This window comes from Bombus pascuorum, chromosome 1, assembly GCF_905332965.1.
Source record: "Bombus pascuorum chromosome 1, iyBomPasc1.1, whole genome shotgun sequence".
Lineage (NCBI taxonomy): Eukaryota > Metazoa > Arthropoda > Insecta > Hymenoptera > Apidae > Bombus > Bombus pascuorum.
Window position 1 is genome coordinate 14,899,771 of NC_083488.1, and position 24,587 is coordinate 14,924,357.

General features: G+C 30.1%; 1 protein-coding gene across 1 annotated transcript in view; it reads right to left on the reverse strand.

Moving 5' to 3' along the window:
• Positions 1-24,587, reverse strand: part of LOC132905496 (serine-rich adhesin for platelets-like) — a 134,307-nt gene that overhangs the window by 88,497 nt on the left and 21,223 nt on the right. Inside the window, exons 2-3 of the mRNA XM_060956831.1 lie at positions 11,472-12,194; positions 5,952-6,538 (exon numbers count right to left, since the gene is read on the reverse strand). Of these exons, the coding sequence (XP_060812814.1) occupies positions 5,952-6,538; positions 11,472-12,186 (1,302 nt within the window). The 5' untranslated portion in view covers positions 12,187-12,194. The remainder of the gene's footprint in view (positions 1-5,951; positions 6,539-11,471; positions 12,195-24,587) is intronic.

A 24,587-nucleotide genomic window follows, 5' to 3' on the forward strand; every position in this document is an offset into this window, starting at 1 on the left:
TATGTCGATTGTTTCGATATATTTCGATTACCTTATAAGTTCCATGAAATTCTGGACATCGATCTAAATATGGCACCAAAGAATATTTCCGAATTCTTCCGACACTCAACGACACAGCTGACATATTTTCACAAACGACGAAAAAAACAGCGCACCACCAAAGTTTTCAAATATTCATGACGCGAGGGTCGTGTATCTATTGAGATTTCGCCACTGACTGACAGTACCAGCACTCGTGGGTGGCACAAGCTACAGGGATTCACTATCACCTATCTGATATCTTTTCGTTTCGTCAAGAAATCATATCGATAATAATTTTCCCTGGAGAATTGTGGTAATGTTCTCTTATCGCGAATGAATTGTGATTAATAAGATAATACCTCGTATATACCCATCCAGGCCAATCGTTCCAAAGCTTAAAAAACGTTTAACCGAAATTTACATCCATATAAATCGGCTACAGATGTATTACTAATTTATATCTATTTCGTGTAATCTTACTGAATTACACCGTTATTGATATCCATTCCCAAAATTTCTAATGTCCTGCTAAATTGAATACGGCTTTTTGTGTAGTGCTGGATAAGAAAATACTAGTTCATTGCCACCGGCAAAAATATCAGGCAAAATTTCTTGACCTAAGCGATAATTAACGAATTATGCTTAGTGATTATATTCTCGCCTTTACCTTTACTACCTTTACGTTTTAGAAGATAACCGTATTGCACGATTTAATGCTTCGAACTTATATGGTTCTCTTAAGATTGCTCGATTTAGCACTAATAATATAAAAAATATAATAAAGTATACAGATACAATACTAATAGTATAATACAAAGGGTTTCGTCTACTTCGGATTATATTAATAATTGCTTTTATTTATACAAAAATATTGTGTCAAAACCAAGTTGATTGATGTAGAACAACAAATATGATGACTTACGCTTTTCCGTTCATCATCTTTCTCTTTCTATTTTTCAAGGTCACTGACATTTTTTAAGCGGCACAATTTTTATGTGCTGGACTTTACACATTATTGTTAATACTTCCGTGATTCACGTGCTCCAATTTATAATATGACTCATTTTATTAAAAGCTGAATTTAATATTATCATTTTATCTATATTGCCCCCTTCGTGTTCCTTCAGTTCCTTCATAAGGATAAGCAGTCTAAACGTTTAAAACATCATAAGTAAGAGATTATTCTAAATATTGAAGTCGTCGTTTCCATACTTATAATTCTTGTTTGTATACTTATGTTCATACTGTAACATATTTCTTATGGTATTATATATATTTATATATATTCCTCATTTAAACGTATATATAAAATAAAGAAATAAAGAAACTATTTGTAACGTATAACCATTTAAGCGCAAATTTTAAGCGCAATTGATATGATATGATATAATATAATATAATATAATATGATATGATATGATATGATATGATATGATATGATATGATATAATATAGTGTATGTCTACGGTTTTCATTCCGAATATGTAGGTATGTATATAGGTAAATAATTTCATAAAGATGGCAGCTGAGCTTCGACGTATTGCATCGCCATCTATCAACTAATGCAGATAACATTAAGAACTGCACTGCGTCGACAAGCGCGTTAGACGATAAAGATGTACATACATGCATCAAGCTTTTCTCTAATTCAAGGAAAAATATACGACATATTAAATAACTCTCATCATTGTTGGAAATAAGAACGAAACAATTCAATGAAAGAATGCAACATGAAAATGTCACGACTAAAATAGATTAACCGCACAGGGTATGCAATTACTCAGTTCGGATGCCTATAGCGAACACGAAGCACGTGTAAAATTCTTTGTATTCTAAAACGGGCTTATGAGTCGTCAGACGGCCATGTTACGCAACAAAGAGTAAAATATCGCAAACAAATAAAGCACGTTTACTTCACTTGATTTCGTTGGCCGTTTTTAGCAAATCGGATGATGCGAAGTTTAAGAACGTGTTTAAGATTGTGAACATTCTAGATTGAACTTCCTCTCGAGCATTATCTAATTAGCATTACTAATCGATACTATCGCGTGTATTATCTTATCTTCATTACAAATCGTCTTTCGTACGATTTATTTACTAACCTAATCTCTATGCGTTACTAATTGAGCTAGCAATCCACGTACGGGAAGCATTCGCAAAGGAGACCTTACGTGTCGACGTATCCGTCATAGTCATAATAGCCCTCAACGCATTGTAATTCGTCTTTCAACCGAATCGATAAAGCTTAAAGGAAGCCTTGTACCTACGCTCCCCTGTCTCCTAACCTCACCCATGAAACGTTGAATTGAAACATTAAAGTCATATATCGAGATCTGGACCGAACGATATCGCAAATTTAGAAATACAAACCTCGAACACCTTTACATACATTTCCACCTAAGATTTTATGCAATTTTTAATAGTATGTAGATAAATGTTGTAAATTGATCTCAGATCTCATACGGAGATTAATGATTATTATTATTACCATTAGCATTATCGTACCATCGAAAGTAAGATATTTCTTTTTTGAATTTATCTACTATAATCAGTGTTTTTAAATATGCTATTAAATATGCTAGTGTTTTAAATATGTTTTTAAATATTTTAAATATGCTAAATACTTTGCTTATTCTTTAGTCAAATTTCCACATACGATGCATGATTGTTAATAAAATATATAAAATAATATTTATCATATTCTTACAGAATTTTCAAATAACAGACCTTAATTATCTGTTTAGAAATTTTCCGGAAGTATACTAAGATGAAATATTACATACGCGATTCATCGATATATCTAACTCCTACTTGACTTTCATTTAAAATGTTTAAATTCCTAATTTTTTTAGTGTTCAAATAAATGATAACAATAATCTTTTCGTGACTTTAGACAAATCTTTTTATATGATTTATATCTTAAAAACTAGATAGTTTCTAAGGATAGACATTTTTCCCAGAATGCTTTGTTACAAATTTTCATATTTATTAGTTCTTTAAAATCAATTTTACCGTGTTTTAATAAGGAAATATTCTTATAATACAGAATATACTGACTGTTTATCAACACATAGTTCATTACTTATGATTCTGTAATTAAATTATATCTTATCCGAAATAACTAATTGTAAATATGTGTATACTTTTGATTAGTAGTACAAGTACATACCTACTTACGTATGTATGTATGTATACACATATGTCGATCTTGACTCTTGACATCAAATATTTTATTTATATTTTATGATTTAAACGAATACATTTTTCTAATTTTATATTATAATATTAAATAAAAAATAAATTCACATCAAAAAGTAATAACTAAAACATACACATTTTGTTAAGGCGAAATATTAATCAAAAAAATATCTATAATTAACATAAAAATTGAGATAATTTCATTTATTGAACCTTAAGATTTGTTAATTATAACAAAAATTTTTTCCTATTATTTCATGTTCTATGGATATCATTTGTTGTTTTAAAAATAAGAAAAGACTGTTACGAAGATTCGTTGCCCTTACACTTAGTGACGAAGGTAATCTACCCTTTACAGAAGAAGAAGGTAAGGCCCTCCAAGTTTCTTGAGGCCAATTTATCACATTTTTCGTCACACAACCCCTGCTTATGTTCAGGATCGTTCGTTACATTCGTTATTTACGAAAACTATTTTACATGATTTGCATGTTTTACTTAAAATTTTTAAAAATAAATAAATTTTGGAAAATTGGCGAAGTTGGAAAACTAATTCTGTCATATCTATAGACCTCTTACTGGTAATGAATTGTATCTCAAAAAAGACCTGCTACCGAGAATTTGAATCATTAGGATTTCGATATTAAAGTAAATTCGTGCAACTATACATATTACTGCCTTGAAGACAGTTTCTGCCAATATTACTCAATATGTATTACTACCAGAACAAAAGAAATCAAATCTAAGTAGAAATTTATTTTCACTACTAGATACCATAACAAGTTCCCATTTCAGCTACTTTACATATTATTGTATATTATGTCCATTTTTTGCACATTTTCACTTTTAAATTTTCCATAAATAAATAAAAATCTGCAGTATTTCACTACAAAACACACTAGAAAATTGCTTTAAAACATAGTAATATTGATAAAAACATACGTAACATACATAAAATTGATTTATAAAGCAAAGTTACTAATAAATTTCATTGTATCATATATCGATATCAATAAACACGATTATATTTAATAATAGTAAAATAAAATAAAATTTCGTCCTAAACAATATTCTTTTCGAATATTTTTTATAACAAGCATCTAACGAAGTAATAATTAACAATTAATAGTTACTTAAAGATTATTTCCAATACTTGAAAAGAAGAAAAAAATTATTATATAAATACAAATCGTTTGATCAAAGAGAAATGTAACTGAAAGACCGTTCTAACCCAGAGGGAAGGACTATGGAAAATAAATAAATAAACTAAAATACAAATCATTTTGTGAAATCACGCGTAAAGTAAGGAATCAATCCACCACACCTTACTATGATGTACACTACACACATATGTATAGTCGTGAACGACAATTTAAATAGTTAACTACGAACTATTTTCATCATATTTACTTTATCTTCATGCAATTTTTTTCTTTTAAAAGATATAAGAAGCAACAAAACAGCAGACCTTCACAAAATAAGCAACGTTCTTTCTCCGTTTTAACCGGAAACGAACATTATTATCGCTGCTGATAATTTCCTGCCTAAACGCAAGGAATTTAGATGAAAAGTATCATCGACTCATAAACAACCTTGTGACCAACTATTTTTATGTATTAAGAGATATTTCATACTCGTTATTTAAGAAAATAAACGAACAATCATGTAATTTGAAACTGTATCTTCAATTTCCGCGATTCTTCAGTCATTTTCGCATATTTTCGCATATATATATTAATATGAATGTTTGTGAAAAAATAAAATCTATATTCATATAAAATACAACCTAATTAAATTACATATGTATCCAAGTGCAGTTATAAATTAAAGATAACAGTTACATTTTCCAACAGTTATAATAAAAAATTTAAGATTTTGCTTAAGAATAACAATTATTAATGATCGAAATCATTTTGTTTATAAATAACCATCATTCATGACAGAAATTGTTTTTAGTTACAAATCATCATTTTTGGTGATGAGAATATTTTTTCGTTAGTAATAACCAAAAACAATTTCTGGTACAAATAATAGTTACCAGAATGCTTAAAAGTTAATATTTTTTAATCGTTTAATTTTATTAAAATCTCTTAGAAATTTAATAATTATTGTCTTAAAATTGTCTTAAAACCAAGAATTAACTTTTTCAAATTGATGTCTTCGTACAAAATTTTTATGATATATTTATATATTTGTAATAGTATAGAAAAAAATTGCATAGGAAATAGAAATTTATTGATTTTATCTAATGGCTATCAAATTTTATCAAACTATATGAATAAACAGTTCAGATAATTCAAAATTGGCTCACAATTACCTATGCCTAATTTACTAATTAGCACTAAAAACAAAAGGAACAATGATTATGAATAAACCAAAAAATTATTTTTTATAATAATATTTTCTCAACTATATTTCTATTATCCATTAATAAAGTAAGTAAGTTACGGTGTCATTGTCATTGTAGCATCACTGTAACATCAGCATATCGTTTCTCTGGTTCAATCTTATATCTAATCTAGCTATCCCTAAGACGACCTTCTTCATAGATAAAAGGTGTACCTCTCATAAACCTAGATAGATACCTAGATACCTAGAAGATCTAACAATAAGCCTTAGCATACCTTTCCTTTACTCCCCTACCGTGATACTAATACCATCATTGACAACGAAAAGATGTGATTGAATTTCCACAAAAAATAAATAAATAATTCGAAAGAAACAATTTCACTTACCTTTCTTTTTCTCTCCTGAACGAAATCTACCCTGCGAACCCAGACTTCCTCCGTCGAATCATAATCAAGAGTGCTAGAACTACTCGCCTGACTCTTCATTTCTATCAAACTGCTGTCGAAGAACCTTTTATCAAGATGAGGACTAGGGAGAGGACTGGTCCTCGAGAAAGTCATACTGGTCGAATAGGTCGGCGGATCCGTGGCTGGGAAGGTCATCCCAGGGCCAGTGGTATGCCTTCTTCTTAAAGGAGGCTTCGTGGTGGACGTCGGTGAAGTAACCGTCGACGTCGTAAACCTAGATGACGAAGTAGTTGTCGTAGCAGTCGTTGTCGACGTGATCATCGAGGTAGTTGTCGAAGTTGTCGTCGTTGTCACCGAAGAGGTGGTAGTTTGGGTATTCGGTTCAGATATACTGGGGGTAGGATTTGACTTTTGATCGATTCTCTCAGAGCTGGATTTCTCTGAAGTAGACGGACTAGAAGCTTTTGAGGAGTCACTATCGTTCTTTTCGTCCGACTCTTCCGTCTTCGCGACATCCTTCTTACTTTCACTAGCGTTTTCCGTGGTCGATGCTTCCAAGTTTTTCACTGAAATACAAAAAAACGTATGTTAGCAACGACATACTATGAAGGATTATCGATGCCACTTGGCCTAACGTTGTTCAACTTTACGACAATTTTGCCCTCCTTGTTAATACGAATGTGTCCTGTTCAGTATTTTTTCATTTTAAGGAAAACTAGAAAATCCTACGTATTTCGTAGAAATTTAGAAACAGTCTAGAAACATGCATCATTTATTAAGACAGGCTAAAATTTAAATGCCAGTAAGACATTCTATTGTGATACATATGTTGGTATGACAGTTAAGTCTTCGGAAATCTTCAATTTTTTAACGAATTTTTGTTTATTTTTCTTCACATAAAAATTTCTAAAAACCGGAGCTTCAATTCATTTATATATTTAGAAAATTTTCATATAAAAATTTGTTAACTATTCGCTAAAATGCGATAGGAGGCAACAGCGATCACTAAAATCTAACGATAAACCTAACATCTAACGATACAATGTTCGCAGGTTTGTCTTGAAATGCATGATGGTCTCTTTGAGCATCTTCTGTAAAACAAATAATGCAGCATAAAATTCATTAAATCTTATAAACAGAAACAAATAGAACATATGTTTATAGCCCTTTTTATTGTTTTCTAGTGTATAATCAATTTCTGCTGCGAGTGTATTTCGACTGTCACACTCTGTCCTATCAAGAATAGGAACACTGTTCGTAGAAGAGGAGTATGAGGAATAGTACGAAACTACCTCACGACTTCTAAAATTAATGCATGCCTGAATGATTTGACTAAACTAAGCAATAATTCATGCATATGAAAATGACATAAAATTTTCTAATAAGTACGAATTAACGGGGAACATTCCTGGTGGCGATCTCGTTGTCCAATTATTAATTACCGACAAAATTGCTATTATTTGAGTCGGTCGCACTTGTAACACCCGCTCCTTTCACTGTTATAAAGTCTGTTTCAATGTTACCGAGCATTGAGCTGCGTGAACCGAGTCGACACACGCTCGTGTGCACAATTTGCCAGACTCTATCATGCAGCATCGTAACATGTCGCGTTGTACGTCGTCTGTTATTATATTTTTCTTCGCATGAATATCTATTCCCCTGGCTGACAAAACATGTATAATATTAACAAGCAGCGATATAATTCAAGAGAAACAACTATTCAACTTGTTCGGGCTGCCGATTTGAATAAGGAAAGAGAACGTGGAAGATTCGCAAGCACTTGGAACTATTACATCGTTGGAAACGTGGAATATTATGCTTCCGGGGGCACTCTATAAATAAACATCGGCTAAATGAAGTAACTGTTCGCATCTCTAGCTGTGTTCCATAAAGTGGGTAATTCGCAAACAGTAGACGCGTTGCTCTCGTATATCGCAAATAAAAAATCGTTTCGATTGGTAGTCACAAGAAAAATAAATGAAATTAATGGAAAATGTAACGCGTTGTCATTAAACTTATCGACATGATATATTTGATTGGTAAAAATTATTCTGGAATATAAAGCATCAATGATATTAATTGATTTTTAATGATAATGATAGCGATTAAAAGAAAAGTAAAGGTATGTATGTATAACGTTTCCCTTTTTCATAATAATAAATATAACATATCGTTATCTAAAAATAAAGTGTCTTCTTGCAGTGATAGTAAAAACATTGCAAAACGAAACTATACACTGTTAAACCTCTAGCCGCACGCTAATCTTAGTTCTCATTGAACGAGTACGAGCGTTAATAGCTCTTAGCGCGTTTTAATGCTCGAATCATGTTTCGTAACATGCTGCTTTCCTCGCAATCTTCCATAGACGCTAGCAATGGACTGCAAACGATCGGAGAGAATCAATCCGGTTCCATTATAAGGAACATGTAACATTTTAAATCGAAACGAAAGAAATGAGAAAAAATGAGATTAACTGTTGAAAAGTAATTATATCAAAAAATTAATTTTTCATTTTATTCACATATACCCAATTGATTTTGTTATGTCTCTTAAATAATATTCGGTTCAAACAGATTTTCAGATTTGAAGAAGGTATAAAATAATATACATACACGCACAAATAATAATATACATACACACATATATACACACACAATTTTACATTGAAAATTTTTTCTTCAAACATTACAAATCTTTTTATTTGCTGGAACGAAAAAAAGATTGAGACATAAAGATTCGATAATAAAATTAATTTGTTAAGGTCTTTTTTTAGCTTATGTACCTAATTTGTACAAAAATTTCTATAAAAAAATAACTAAATATAAGAATAAGATAAAATAATAAATATTCACTGAATGTCTAACTAAATGATCTAAACTAAACAGTAGTTGTACAATATTGCTCAAATATGGTGTATGAATGAATTTCTTTGTATTCCACTTCAAGATACTTTAAACACACATGAATACATATTTTGTGTCGTGATTTAATGCATAAACCAATATATCTATTACCGTTAGACAGAACACAATAAACGTAATAAACAGCAGAAGTTTGTGTAGATTTATGACAAATTCTTTGTTTAATTTATTTACTTTTTTTCTCCATAGTTAGATATAGTAAAATGTAGGAGTTATTTACAGAATGTTTTTAAATAAAGTAGCTATGCGTAAATAAAACCAAACAGCTTTGCATATCACGAGTAAAGTCAACATTAAGATTGTACAAATTTTAAACAAAATGTCTGTTGACTTAATTTCTTACATGAAATAGCATATTTTATTTGTATAAAAATATAATAGAACTTCGATAAAAGTAATAAATGAAAGAAGGTATATGAAAGGCTTACTTACAACCTAATAATACCGATATGTTATCAACTTACGTAGGTATGTATATATGTCTCAGAAGAAAAAAATATCTAATTATATTGATACATTAATTGTTTACCGCTATATGATTACCATCTTATCGAAATTTATGTTTTATTAAGATCTTTCTTTTCAAATTGTATGCAAAAATTTAATTTATTAAATAACAAATATATCATAATATAATTTTAACATTAATATGTTACTTAACCAGATTTTAGCTTTTTCCGTAATTAGATAACGTTTTTACATAACGTTTGATATTCTAATATAACAAACGAGTTTGCATATTTTTTAAACAACTAATGAGATAGCAGATAGCTATAAAACCAGATATACCATAACTTATGCATACAATAATTTTCTATCGATCATTTTTTTCCTGTGAATTAAAAGGCAACGCATTCAATATCATGGATACATTATGATACATTAAGATATATATGAGATAACCAATGAGGTAATGGAATTTAAAAGAACAAGTTTTAATAACATTAATGCCAAATGATATAAAAGATGTCCCTGTCAAGATAACACGATTCAGCAGATTCTATGTAAACAAGAAAAAAAACGTTCTAAAAACATGTCAATGCGTGTGGAAAATTTGCATTGAAATATTAAAGATATCTATTCGAGAAAAATAACAAATACGCTGATTTCTTTGATGTTTCGATCTTTTTTTTTACGCAATAAAAATTTTAGCTGACTTTCATGAACCATGAAATCTATCTATAGTAATAATCTATACATCTAAATATATTTAAACAGATAACAGACTAAATAAGAATTTTAACTGCAATAGTAATTACATTTTATTTGAAGAAAACCAGTTTAAGTAATACTATTTATCAACTAACTTAATATTTGTTTTCTTTCCAAAATTTGACTTCATTTTCTCTTTATGTAAAAGATTAGTAAATAAATAATTAACTCTTTTTTCTTTTCTTATCTTTTACATTTTTAACGGTGAGAGAATATATTAATTTTTTATGAGATCGTGAAATATCTCAATGAAAATTTGAATCGTAATTTATGGCTTATGATTATAAAGTTCAACTTAACTGAACATTACGGAAGCTTTGCATCGTGTGTTACTTTAGAACGAAATAACGACAGTGTTTGTATTACCCGAGTTAAGTACTCCACAACTGGATCCCATAGTAGCAATTAACCGCTTCGCAACCATGGATGAAATATTTAAAAACAATGTGTTCCTAAAACAATATGCTTTTCATCCGCTATGAGGTTTTGTGAATTAATATTTTTTCGAATTAAATCTCTCGTTCTGATAAATAAATGTACGAGATATCTCGTTCATAGTAGCCCACTGTATAAACGATACTGTGTCGCGGGACAATGCATCCGTGACATCATACGATCCATATTGTATCACGACATATCTCATCCATGGTTGGAAAGCGGTTAAGAGTTGAAAATGTTAGAACTTTAAAATAAATAAGAATTTATTTGTTCAATTATTTTTGTAAATAAAACTTCGCACATTAACTAAATATTAGAACAATAATGATAATAAAATCTTTTTACACGCTAATCGAACATACTAAATAGTCATTGACAAGAATTGTAATGTTGAACAAATCAAACAGTGCAAAGGACAACTTAAAGAACGGGAAATAGTTGCGGAGGAGTTTAAAGAGAAAATGATGGAATGGTACAGGCAGCTGGAGAGGAAAAGAAAGGAGATACAGCGCTTAAGAAATAAAATATAAGGAACAACAATAAAGGAGAATAGTGCAATAAGAAGACGAAAGTAAAAGTACAAAGTGATGGGAGGGGGTATAAATGTAGAGTTCGAAAAACAAAAATAGTACAGTATATTTACAGGTTATATGAATAGAATATAATTTAGTATAGCAAGTTGAAGTGGATAATAACAAGGCCAAAGAGAAGCGAGAGAGGCGCAAGTGGATGAAGTATGAGAGGGATATTTTAAATAAGCTAGTATTGTAAAACCGAGACCATTTCTTGGCAACACGCCGAAATAAAGACATATATATATATATATACAACGCAAAGGACAAGATTCAGCAGTAATAAGTATATACCTAACTTCCGATATTGTATATTATAATATACAATAAATACTAATATTATGTATCTTTCTTACCGTCTTCATTTTCGTATTCATCCTCTTCCCTGCACTCAGACAATCGTCTACCCCACGGATAAGGACTATGCGTTTGATTTCTGGATGGTAATCTGTTGACGTGAGACAGGAAGTAATGATGAAAGAAACTATCCACACCATCTGATTCCTCTCCAGAAGATTGCAGCATATCCTTAAGGGCAGCTAAAGAGGTGATAGTATTATAATTAATAGCTGAAATCAAGTCGTCCTCGATATCACTGTCATCCGTCGTGTCGTCATTTTTCGTCGCTTGATCTGCTTTCTTGACTTCTGAAGTAACCGTCTTAGTTTGCTCGGTTTTCGAAGCCTCCGTCTTATCATCTGAACTGGTTTCAGACTCGTCATCAGAAGTGCTGGTAGACGTTGTACTACTCGATGATTTCTCGTCTTTCTTCCCATCAGTTTTTTCCTCTTTGAGTTCATCTTCATCGGAGCCTTTACATTCGTCCACGTCGTCATCTTCGTCTTGAGAATCTTGAGATACAGCCTTTGATAATTTATTCGAAGCCTCGTCGTCATTTTGACTGATATTCTCTAAATTCTTTAAATTCTTCAACGCCTCCTGCTCCTCTAAATCCTTACTTATTTTCACGTTAATGTCTTCTTGACCCGTCATTTTGTTCTGACGCTGATTATTAGCAGTCACATCACATTCGTCCGACTCGTTTTGCTTGTCTCCACCGGAACTCTCCATTGAGAAATCTGAAAGGTATAATTTTTCTTTAATATTCACTGTACTCAACTATAATTCTTGAATAATTATTGTTAGACATGTAATTTCATTTCATAAAATCCCACGTAATTTCGTTTTAACATTGTCGTTCCACAAATACACCATATTATGCTATTAAAACTACATTACTACTATACATTATATTTTGATCTAATCGTTACGCATCGTTGTGAAAATTATTGTCTTATTGTCTATATAGATTGTCTTTTACGTGCATTATGTTTTCTTTATATCAGAAAAATGGTGTTTCTGTTATCAATGACTGATAGATAAAAATTTTTTCTACGGTTCAAAAACGATTAGGAAATTCTAGAAAGGATCAAAATATGATTTGTAGATATCATGTCTTGAAATGTCTGAGAAAAATAATACATATATATATACACACACTTGGCTGTTGTATCTCTGAATTTTTTGAAATTATAATTAAATTAAACAATAATTAAACATACGCGTATGTATATAGTAATATTTGATAAGAGCAAATTTGAAGACAAAATGAGCGTTACATCTAATCCCTATACTCATATAAATGGAATGATAATTTCTAGACTGCAGATATTTATACAAATTCATTAAAAGAATAGGGAATTTGGGCTAGAATTTGTTTCATCCACCAAATAACAGCTGCTATTCTTTGGATATTTTATGTATATCTATCTACATATATTTTCACATATCGTATACATTTTATGCTTTTTACACTTTTAACTTTGTTATAAATACATAAAACTCTATAGTCTAGTAATATCAAATTTTTATTTCGACTTCTTAGTTGAAAGCAGCAGAGGCTTATTTAAATATCCCATAATACATATGTTTTAACCAAAGAAATAAAATACATTTGTGTTTGCATTTATGTTTGCATGTATATTCCATTTTCATTAACACAAATGCCAATCAAACAAATAATTTTTAGTTATTATATACCAGAAATATCCATTTTTTCGAAAATTAGTCTATTAGTCTATTATCTAATGTTGAATTATTTTAGCAGGAAAAAGTTTTGCAAAGCGCATGTTTTAGAATTATTTTAAGAGAGAAATAAACGAGTATGAAGTATGGAAATAACGACAAATTATAAAGAAAAATTATCTTAAAAATTCAAGACTGTAAACCCCAAAGAAGTTCCTATTATGGTACATGAAAGACTTTGCTCCAAGCAGTTAATGATGATGTACACTGTATGTGGTATATATCTACTTCACTATTCATTGCGCGATTATTTCGTCGTTCCTTAAATACTCTTAAATACTTTTCTAACGTAGAAAAATCATTCACGACAATTTTGTAATTTTCCAGAATGGCAGGAAAACAGATTTTTAACGCGATGCGATTTATAATCGAAGCGATAGTTATTAAGACACCGAAAAAAATTAAAAATAACTTATTAATCGATTAATTGTGTAATAATATGCTCGTAAGTCGATGGGTTAATCTGTACCTATTGTCTCCTCCTAGAACGTAAATATAATTATTCCTTTTATTAATATTCGTAAAACCTACAAATATTTTCTTTCTTCTTCTCATCTTTTTCCTTTCAAGAAGTACGAAATACAGAATGAAAAGGAAATATTCCTTTCCATTTTTTTTCCTTTCACAACGTAACATTCACATTCGCAATACAAGGTAACGTAGCAAATAATCACGTCAAAATCGAAAATAATAGAACAGACGAATATTTCCAAATGATAAAAAAGCTAAAGTTCATAATGCAACGTAATGGAATATACAAAAGGATATACAAATTTTTTAATTGATCGATCATGTCTCTTGAATCACGCTTTTATGCAAGTTGTAACGAGAAACACAAAGAAGAAATATCGCGATAACGTCTGAATAAAATCTTAACCATCATTTACAATTTCTAAGATACATGCGCTTCCCCTTATTGGTCAACAGCAACATCAGCAGTAGCAGCCAGAATGCTTTATAGATACTCTATCCGGAAAGATTACTTAAGGAACTTGCATCTGTTTTTCGTACAGTCATACAAAAAATATTACAGAATTTTAATTGAAAATAGGTTCTATATCAAATATACAGCCGTAAGCTAACAATAATATTATTATTAATTATTAATTTTCTAAAGTTCAATACATATTATATACCTATGTATATCTATGTACATTTTAATACATTTTATGTTAGTCAAGTGAACATTACAATTATATAAAAATTCGTTTTAAGAATATATCGATATTTTGAACGAATTTTGACTTGTTCAAATAAAAAAAATTAAAGTTATCATACGCAATTGATTGAGATTAAAACAAACATCCAATAGAAAAAGCTTTAATTCAGCGATTCGATGGAACGAATCCCGTTTACATCTGCGATTTTCAAAAATCATTCGGCTTTGCTTTTTTTACTATGTCGTAATTTTTATTCGTTATACGTGTTGAACGAGAACTACGTTTGCCACTTGAAACCTTAGGCCTAGAGGCTTAGAGGAAGAAACAAAAATGGCCGTTGACCCAAATAACTTGATTGATTAAATGCAATAAGCTGGTAAGCTCTGTTTTCGAATCCTTGGTTCAACAATTCGATCGCTTCTTCTCCTCTTTCGATCAATTTTTTTGTGTTTGGTTTTCTTCGTGAAAAATTCCGAACAGTCTACCGAACCGGAATAAACCTAACATATACCTATTTAAATTCGAACATTAGCATGATTAACGTCCAAATTACCAACAAAATGCAAATTACGAAAATTGTTTTTCGAATATTATTTTCCTTTTCCTTTCCCTTTTTTTTTTTTTTTCTTTTTTAAGAAGTAAAAGACGCTTTATTGCATCTGTGAACACGTCACTGGCGCATTGCGGTAAGTACGCCCTCTATTTCGTAACCGTGGTAACGTTTGCCTGTATACTAAGTTTTACTATAGATGCATATTGTACATTGTACAGCAACCTGGTTCTTCACCATACCGACTAGGAAAAGCAAGTAAATCACGGTATGTACGTAATGTACCTATATGACACGACGCGGCGCGGCGTGACGTAACAAGCACTAAGACTGACGTATAGCTACACCACCAATTATTTTTATCAATGAACTTTTCCCGTACTCCCACGTATCAACCGAAAATTCAAAATAAAGAAAGAAATGCGGTTGAATACGAAACAAAATCAGTTTGCACGTAATGCTTGATATAATTTTCAGAAAATTATTATGCACAAACAAACGTCAATAAACTGATAACTCATTCGACGAAATCGAATATATCACACATAAGGTTACAAACTTTGATAACAGTTGCATGCGACCTTAAATACATAACTTGTGATGAAGTAATCTTAAGCTGTAATGAATCGTATGATTAATAAGACATAATGATTTTTAAAGTGAAAAGTATTACATGAAATACTTATATCTGTCACAGTAATTATAGAAACAATCAAAAATTTAAAAATATTGAATATATCGCATCTTTTATATTACATAGGCCTACAATAACATAAAAGCATTTCTAATTTTTGGAAAATTCAGGTTGAAATTTATTCATCAATAAATTAGAGCTGGTTATAATTAATTACCCTTCTTAATTATTATTAATGTATACTATAATTTATAAATATCACGACACTATAGTATTTGTAATAATTCTACAAATTTCAGTTTTAAACAATTTAAAACACTTATATATATTAATCTTTTATATAGTAACATATATTTGATAATAAATAATTACGTAAACGTTTTTGTTTTAAATCTTTACATATTACATACGTAAGTGTACGTAAAATAGTAAATATACACTCACGTGTGTCTCACAACTATAAAATCATGCAAAAGCTTTCAATTTTCATGGGCAATTTACCGAATGTCCAGCTGGATAAATTGTAAGATGCAAATTAAATAATAAAAAAAAATTTCATGGGTTGTGTTAGATATTTTTACGTTTATATGTTAACGTGATAAAGGACGACGTACATGCGTCATATTTGAAATGATATTGAGAAATAATTCATCCTTTTCTTTCCCAAAAAGAAAAGAAAGCAGCAGAAAACTATTCTAATTTATTCTTGTCCTACGTAACAGAATATTTTATTATAGAAAAACAGCGCTCGATGTACAATGGTGAACGTGTTGCAAGGCTACTCCCTGTCCTTCACTGATTTCGATAATTTTTTAATATGTTGTCAGCAGCATGATTCTGAACAACTTTTTCTTATACATGTAGCCGTCGTGTCAGTCAGTCCTAGTTTCCGAGATATTCGTAGAATACTACACATAGATACACTGGTACTATACACTGCAACCACACATTGAATCCTGCCCATATATGTATTCTCTAACACAATCACAAGCACAGCCGACACGTTCACTTCGTTCGCCGTTTGACGATCTGTTTACATCCATCAGCCATCGATCTCTTTATCTTTGTATCATAACTATCAAAAGATCGATTTGTTTGCGACGTTCGTTATTAATTAATTTATTATTATTTTACACAAACGTTACCGGCTGAATTAAAAAAGCTAATCCAAACCAATAATACATTACTAATATATTAATTATATACATTTTTAATTAAGTTACAACTAATAGACATTTCTTACAGCTCCACATATGGGCTTGTACACTTTCACTCGAAAGATCGATGGAATTAGTGAAATGTGAAATAAAATCGTCCCACGCCTATCCAAGTGTTTATATATACTATAAACTAGTCCTCGTTTATATATACTATAAACTATAAACAAAAGATAAGAGTTAGGTTATATTTAGGTTAGATCATTGTATCTGGTACAATTATAGGCAGAATTCACTATACTGATACCGACACTTTTTTGCATATATCTTGGAAACTAAGGTCGTTTGACATAACGGGAAGTTACTTATATGTATACAGGAAAATGTTGTCCAAAATATTGACATCTACAATTAATTAAAAAATCATCGAAGTCGGTGAGATGGATGAGATATCGATAATTAGTAAAAACGTTTCAGAACATTTTTTTTTAATCGACAAACCACTACGAAACCTTCAAATTATTTGTATATATATAATACAAAGGTAATTGACCTACTCATCAGCGCCCACCTTAAATCGTTGTATCTAGAAACGTGTTTGGACATTGCACAGTGTACTTTTTTTATGACATAGGTACGGGATACGCAAGAATTTTTGGAAATAGGGACCCTAAAAAGATAAGAAGTGAACAACATTTTTTTTACAGGATACACATGTCTCTATGTCCACTAAAATTAAATACATAAAATTTAACTTTTAAAGGATTCAAACAGAGGATAATAAATATAAATTCAAATAGTGTGCGAGCGAAATCGCGGGCGGATAGTTAGTCTTATTAATAAAAAGAAAGTAATTTAAATAGACAGTTCTCTAATCCCCGCGAATCAGGTTAACGCTGGAATAATGTCGGTAAAGCAAACATGACACGGATAAGATAAATAACTTTTATGTATATTAATATAAATACAACAAAATCATAATTCATCGGGAGTGTCCATAAATACTTTAAATCAAAAATAATCTACATCAGTTCGATCAAGCAGGAACAAAATAAAAGTATAAAAATAAAACACTATTGGTTAGCGTATTGATACGTATTGATTTCTATTGATTCAAGTTGAACTATTCAACTATTAATGCAAATAATCATGAGTTTCAACAGGTTTTTCTACGACGAAAGAGTTCTAGAATGAAATTTACCAAAAATACGAATAGAGTTATACATAGCCGTTTAACATAATCTTGACAAGAATAAAGTAGTCTCGGCGATATAGATAGACAAATATCGCGGAAACATATGCGGGTGTTTGGCAGCACGCCAGATTCGTTTTGCGAATATGTACTTGTTTCCCACGTATGAGAGTGTGACGTAAAACCCTATCACCTTCAGGGCTAGGGCGCTCCTCGCCGATCCACTTCCCCCCTCTCTCTAAACATCCTCTCAAAATTCTATGTTCTTCACCTTAATTTCCCTTTTTCTATTTCCTTCCTTATCATATACGCTGGCGCCATTCACTCAAATAGAAATAATGGAAATATTTATGTTTCATTAATTTAAATACAATTAAAAATTAGTTTCCTATCTATAATTATGTTAGAACCTTCTTCAATTCAAACCATCGAGTATGCATATACTACACGTTCTCACATCTAATAATTGATTTGACGCGTTTTTCTTTTTTCTCTTTTTTCTTTTTTTTTTTTTTTTATAGTTCGATCTATCCATGAAATGCAATTGTATTATTCTTTCGTGCAAACATTCGTAGAATAAACAGTGGAACGTACAGATTAGAGCATCGCCGCTTTAACGTTGAATTGTTGGATGAGACATCGAAAGAGTGCACCTTGTCACGAGTGTTTGCAATCGTAGCACGTATGACGAACACCTACACGCTACATGTATAGTGTGGAAGACAAATGCGAAACACGACTTTTGTGCAATCGAATGAAAACATTGAATCAGGGATCAGGAATATAGGGACTTTTCGATTTCTTAAATGCACTAACAGGTCGAATGCTTCTTAAAATCGTTCTTAAAACTATTATTCAAGTGTTCCTTTTCTATAATTGAAAAACGGCAAATTAAATCAAAAAATGAATTTTGTAGAATTAAATTGACGTACAATTCGATATTTTTACAGCTATTTCTAAAAATTATTCGTTGTTTAAGTATTTAAGTATTTTCGAATTGTTAAATGTGTTATTTTTATATTTTGTCTGAATCACTAGAAAAAACATAAATTTTAGTGAAGCTTACCTTGCTGTCACTTTCTTTCTTCTGACAAACTTTAGCAATGAAAAGATTTTGGAATTAACTTTTTTTCCACGAATTTCTGGAATATAGAGACTTTAAATTTTTAATTAACATTATGCACAAATCCTCGTAAAATGATATACGATATTTATAATATTCTTCAGTTCAGATGTTTATAATATTATTGTAAGTTGCACCTGAGAAGTAGTTGATTTCTAATTTAGATTGAGTCCTCTTGCAAATTAGAAATCAGAATCTTTTCTTTGAAAATTATCTACTGATCTTACTTACATCCGTAGTAATCCTACTTTTTATACAAGTTTGCTCACAGAAATTTATAGAAATCTACATATTATGTTTTTTACATTACAGACTTTTTTCAAGAACAAAATTCAATATAAAATATTTTTAACTACAATTTCTTCCAGTTAATAATATAAATTGCAATTTTTGCTAAGTTTTCTCCCGTCTACTTATAATAATGATATATAAATATCATTTTTATAAGATTTATTTTTGATTTAAACAAAATAAGTAAATTACTTGTAAAAACACTATTTTTTTTAACTTGGATCACTCGATGGATTTTTTTCATTTTCAAACCTTTTCAATGCTAAATTTTGTAAAAAGGGAACATGTAACCGCATTCTCCCAGCAAAAGTATGTAAATTCTAATGTATGTTCACATATATAGGTACATTGCAATTAAAGTGTACATAAGTATGTATGTGTAAATATGTATATATAAATTATACAAATTTAAAAAGGCACACAATATTATCGATAAATAGTTATCGAATTTTCAAGTTGTGATGCCTGTTGATTTCAATCACATTATTGCACGATTTACATCGTTTGAAATATTTTTTAGGAAAAAGTGCCAAATCTGTAACAAATTTTTAATGTAACATTTAGCATGTTACAGTCATCGTATATCGCACATCGAAGTTACCTCGTTATCACGGAAGCTTTTCGAGAAAATACATTATGTAATTTTATCGGTAGTCGAAGAAAAATATTGGCTATTGCAGATACGTTCATTCGCGTTGCGTGCAAGCGGCCAAGAACAATAACAGTAACGCTGAAAGCGCTAGTAGTCATGTAACAGCAATGAACGCACGAAACAAGTGAAAGGTTCCTATCTCTTGAAAGCGTTCAAGGAACACTACCGTTCTCTTGTCATTATTGACAACGTACTTGTGTTCTCTAGTTAGAGAAAATAAGGAAAAACCAATCATACTCCTAACTATGATCGTTCGTAAAAGTTTCAAAAAAAAAAAGAAACTGGTTGAAGATAATATATGATGATAATATATGAAGATAATATATGATGATTAAAAATAGAAAAAATTTACAACAGTTAGATTTTAAATCTGTCCATTTGTAGAGATAATCAAAAGAAATAAATATATGTATATAATATGTATCTGTCTTCCTTAGTCCTTAGTTGAAATATTTGTTTTTTGAAATTGAAGAGAATTGAAATTTTATTATTCTTTTTTTTTTGTCATATTTGTTCTTCTTCATTCGGTTCGAAATGTTTAGTCATTATTTAGTGACAGTTAATAACATATATTTGCTTAAAAGATAAAGAAATACGGAAAAATTTGAAAAATAAAAAATGCCAAATAAGTTATCTTAATTCAGGAGAACTGGCATAGAATTAATAAATAATTATGATATACGCATAAGTAGACTATAGCATATAATATAATATAATACAGAATTTTAGTACAAGCATACATTGTATAGAGGAGAATCGTGTAGTACCAACCAAAATCAGTTCTGGCTTTTGCACTAGATATTAGCACTTTTATTTGAACAAACAAATTGAATATAACGATTCTGTGTAACATATTTCGGGACCATATTGCTTATTCCATTGTTTTCGCTATTCAGACACGTTTAATGTATACGATGATATTCCAAATAAAAGTTTTTTCTAAAACTTATATTTCTTCTGGTAAATAAATAGTTTTTTTATTATGTACACCATATCTAGTCTATTAAGAGTAATTACCAGCCCTAGTTTTGCAATTTTCTTTGTATATTATATACATTATAAACTAAAACGTTTTCACATGTTTGTCGTTTACTATCGACCATTCAACTGCCGTCCAGTACCAACTACCGTCAACTAATACAGACTACATTTTTTACTTGTAAGTTCAATCTATTGGCAAATTATATTAAATTCATTTAATCAGTTCATTTAATCTTTCTTCTACCTTTCCTGCAGAAAAATGTCTTCAATTCCAAAGCAGATAAAGCAAAATGAATAGAGGAGAACACACTAAATGTGATCTTCAAGCTACTCCTTGAAAATAAAATGACCCAGAGACAAGCCGTTGAGGTTTTCAATGCTATAACAACAAATGTGAAGGCTAGGCACACGTCGAATGCACAGACCACGAAAATATTAATTATGTTACTTACGATATATGTAAAAATAAGATTTGGAATAAAACGTGTTTTGTTTTAACACTATTAATCATTCAAATCAACAAATCTACTAATTACGTAAATAGTCAGTACTGAACTATAATTTTTCGTTTTCTACGAATTATAATATTTTTGCTCTTAAAAATTATTAGTTTTTATTATTAAATTTCACAAAATTAATCTTTCTTCTTTTATTAAGTTCCATTTGTACTAAAAACTCATTTTAAAAATTTTGATTTTACAGACTTTAGCCCAAGATATAACAGAAAAAACTTAGAACGGCCAATACTGTGCGACTCTTTTCTACTTGTGCTTTTTTAATTAGAGAAAATGAAACAAAATCTTAAATTTGTCATACTCGTAATTACGTGCAATCCTTCGTAAAAGTTTCCATAAGAACAGGATTTTTAAAGATTATTATCTTTTAATTTTATATAACGAACAAAAATAGAAAAAAATGTACATTTCTTATATTTTAAATTTATCCAGCTATTAAAAAACTCACGAGAAGATTAATATGTGGAATTAACATAGACTTGTAATGTAAAATACAGCATAGAATATATCTATAGAGTTATAATATCAGACGAATATACCTATTGTTTGTATTTAGATATGTTAGATACTAAGTCATACAATATTAAACCAGATAGGAAGATTATATGATTAGAAGCAAAAAGTAATCTCGTGATTACATTTGTTTCCTAATATCGAGACAACGACAAAATAAATGTTACAATGAATCATAAGAAACATGTATGTTATTAAAGAAACGACTAAAAATGATATTCAATTGGCACAATCAGAGAGAAAATTGCATGAAACATTTGCAGAAAGTAGGGCAGGAGAAAAAAGTCTATCTGTGCAAAATATCGACCAAGTCTTCCATTATCGTACTGTTGCTGTCATAGTTCTGTATCGATCATTTAACCGTACGATGATGAAAAAAGATGTGGGAAAAGGAATAAAAATGGAGATGATCACAATAAGCTATGACTCAAAGTATGCCGTATGTTTCATGTCAGAATGTTTTCCGAGAATATCCGAGTTGCGCACATTTCAATCTAACGTGCAAACTCAAAGTGAAATCTTCGAGTCAAAAAATGAATATAAAAAGCATAAAAAGATAATGCTAAAAGAAATGTATTTGTTCGATATAAACGAATGTGAATAAATATACATTATTATCTATTTTCTTTCATACGTAACAAAACTTAATGGTTTAACACACGCAAAGTATTAGTGAATCGATGTCGTTACAGAAAAATTTATGATTCTGACTGTTTTTATGAGCTGACACCGTTTTACGTATGACGTAATCGATTTTCTTTATTCCACTAAAACCTGTTAACTGTTACCAATACAATCTTTTTTATCAGATGGCAAACACACGAATGTACATTCATTGAGAAAAATAATTCGAACCAACACAATGGCTTGGTATTATACAAGGTGACATATAACAAGAAGCAATCCTGAGTCCTGTGGATAGACTATCATCGACGAGCAGATAGGAAACACCGATGACTCTTAACTTAACTTTCTATTTACAACATAATACTATCGTCCTCCGATGCGGAAATATTTCTGAAAGAGAAATCGATAAAGGTTAGTGCACCAAGTCAACGAGTACGAATAATTGGAAGATCTCGTTTATCAGAGAATAAGATAATTACCAAGAGAGAAAACAAATGATGTTACTCTGTAGTAACTTTAATGTACTGTTACATTAAACGATGTAAAATGCTCACTAAATGTATACTAAATATATATAAAGATCATAGAAAAGACATTGAGTGTGTACATGTGTACATCTTCGTTAATTTTTGAAAAAAAATCCTATTAGATCTAATCAAGAATATAATTGTTAAAACAAACAATATTTGAATGTCTTTCAATATTTACATGCTACACTCGTACAATAAAAGTACAATTTTAGTGACATCAGCTTGATCAACGGTGTAGCACACTGAATTTTAAATCTTGTCTCGTAAAAAGTGGAAAATGACTTATTTCAAATTTGCTTCGTAATTCTGAATGATTCACTAAATATGTCGTCTCGTATTTGTAAAAACTGATATATATAATTTTATTATCATCTTACAAGAACCTAAAAATAAAAAATATATGGAGAAAACTTCATAACTTTTTGCTTTTGTACACAGTATATAAAAGAAAAGTATGTAACCATTTAAAAATTGTAACCGATTGAAATAAGAAATAAAATACATTATTTTACTATAAATAATTTTATTACATACTCTTCGTTATAATTATTGTCCTTTCCGTCGAAGAATTTCTCCTCGAGAGGTGTAAGTATCATGTATTGTACAAGTATGTATTATACATCGTTGTATGAAATATCCAAGGCAGATACGAACAACTAATGTATAGTGTATGTATAATGTATACCGAAGAAACGATTGAACAACTGAATACACAAGTTTTATATGTAGAACACGCGTTGCAGTAATACTGGTCAACATTGAAAGCAAACAGCTGATTCAAGGTCGACGCCTACTGACGTCGCACGTTTCTTTGATAGTAATAAACTCACGTTTGAGGTAACCTCCGACCTACCTTAAGTCTTAAACAACGAGAATGACACGCTTTATTATTTCACGTTATAAACCTATCTTTATACTTATACACGAGCTCATCCTTCACGAAACAGGTCAAACTATCCATGAAAACTGACTGATATGATAGTTCAATCTTTCGTTATCCTGGCGTAATGATTTTCTGTCAAGGATCTATCCAGGATTTATAAGCTCTGTTTAAAATCGTTAGTGGATTAAATCGTGCTCTGCTTGCTAATAAGTGCAAATTGAATTTTAAGAATGAAATGGTTTGATATGGTTAATGGGATTGGCATTGGGAGTAATTAAATGAAAATCGTGTTAATGTGAATCAATTTTGACTCGTTTCACTCCAGAGATTCTTTTGAAATATATCTCTTAATCAAAAATATTACGTATATACTTAATTATAATGTACTCATTTACTTTTTACGAAAATATTCTTCGAATAAATATTTTCGTTTTCATATACTTACATATATTTTACATTCTTTACTTTTCGCAGATATTCAAGTATTTTCATAAAAATAGCACAGAAGATTTCTATAATAACTACTCTTGCAGGGAGTTTTAAATAATTTATAATTTATGTATTCATTTAAAGCGTAAA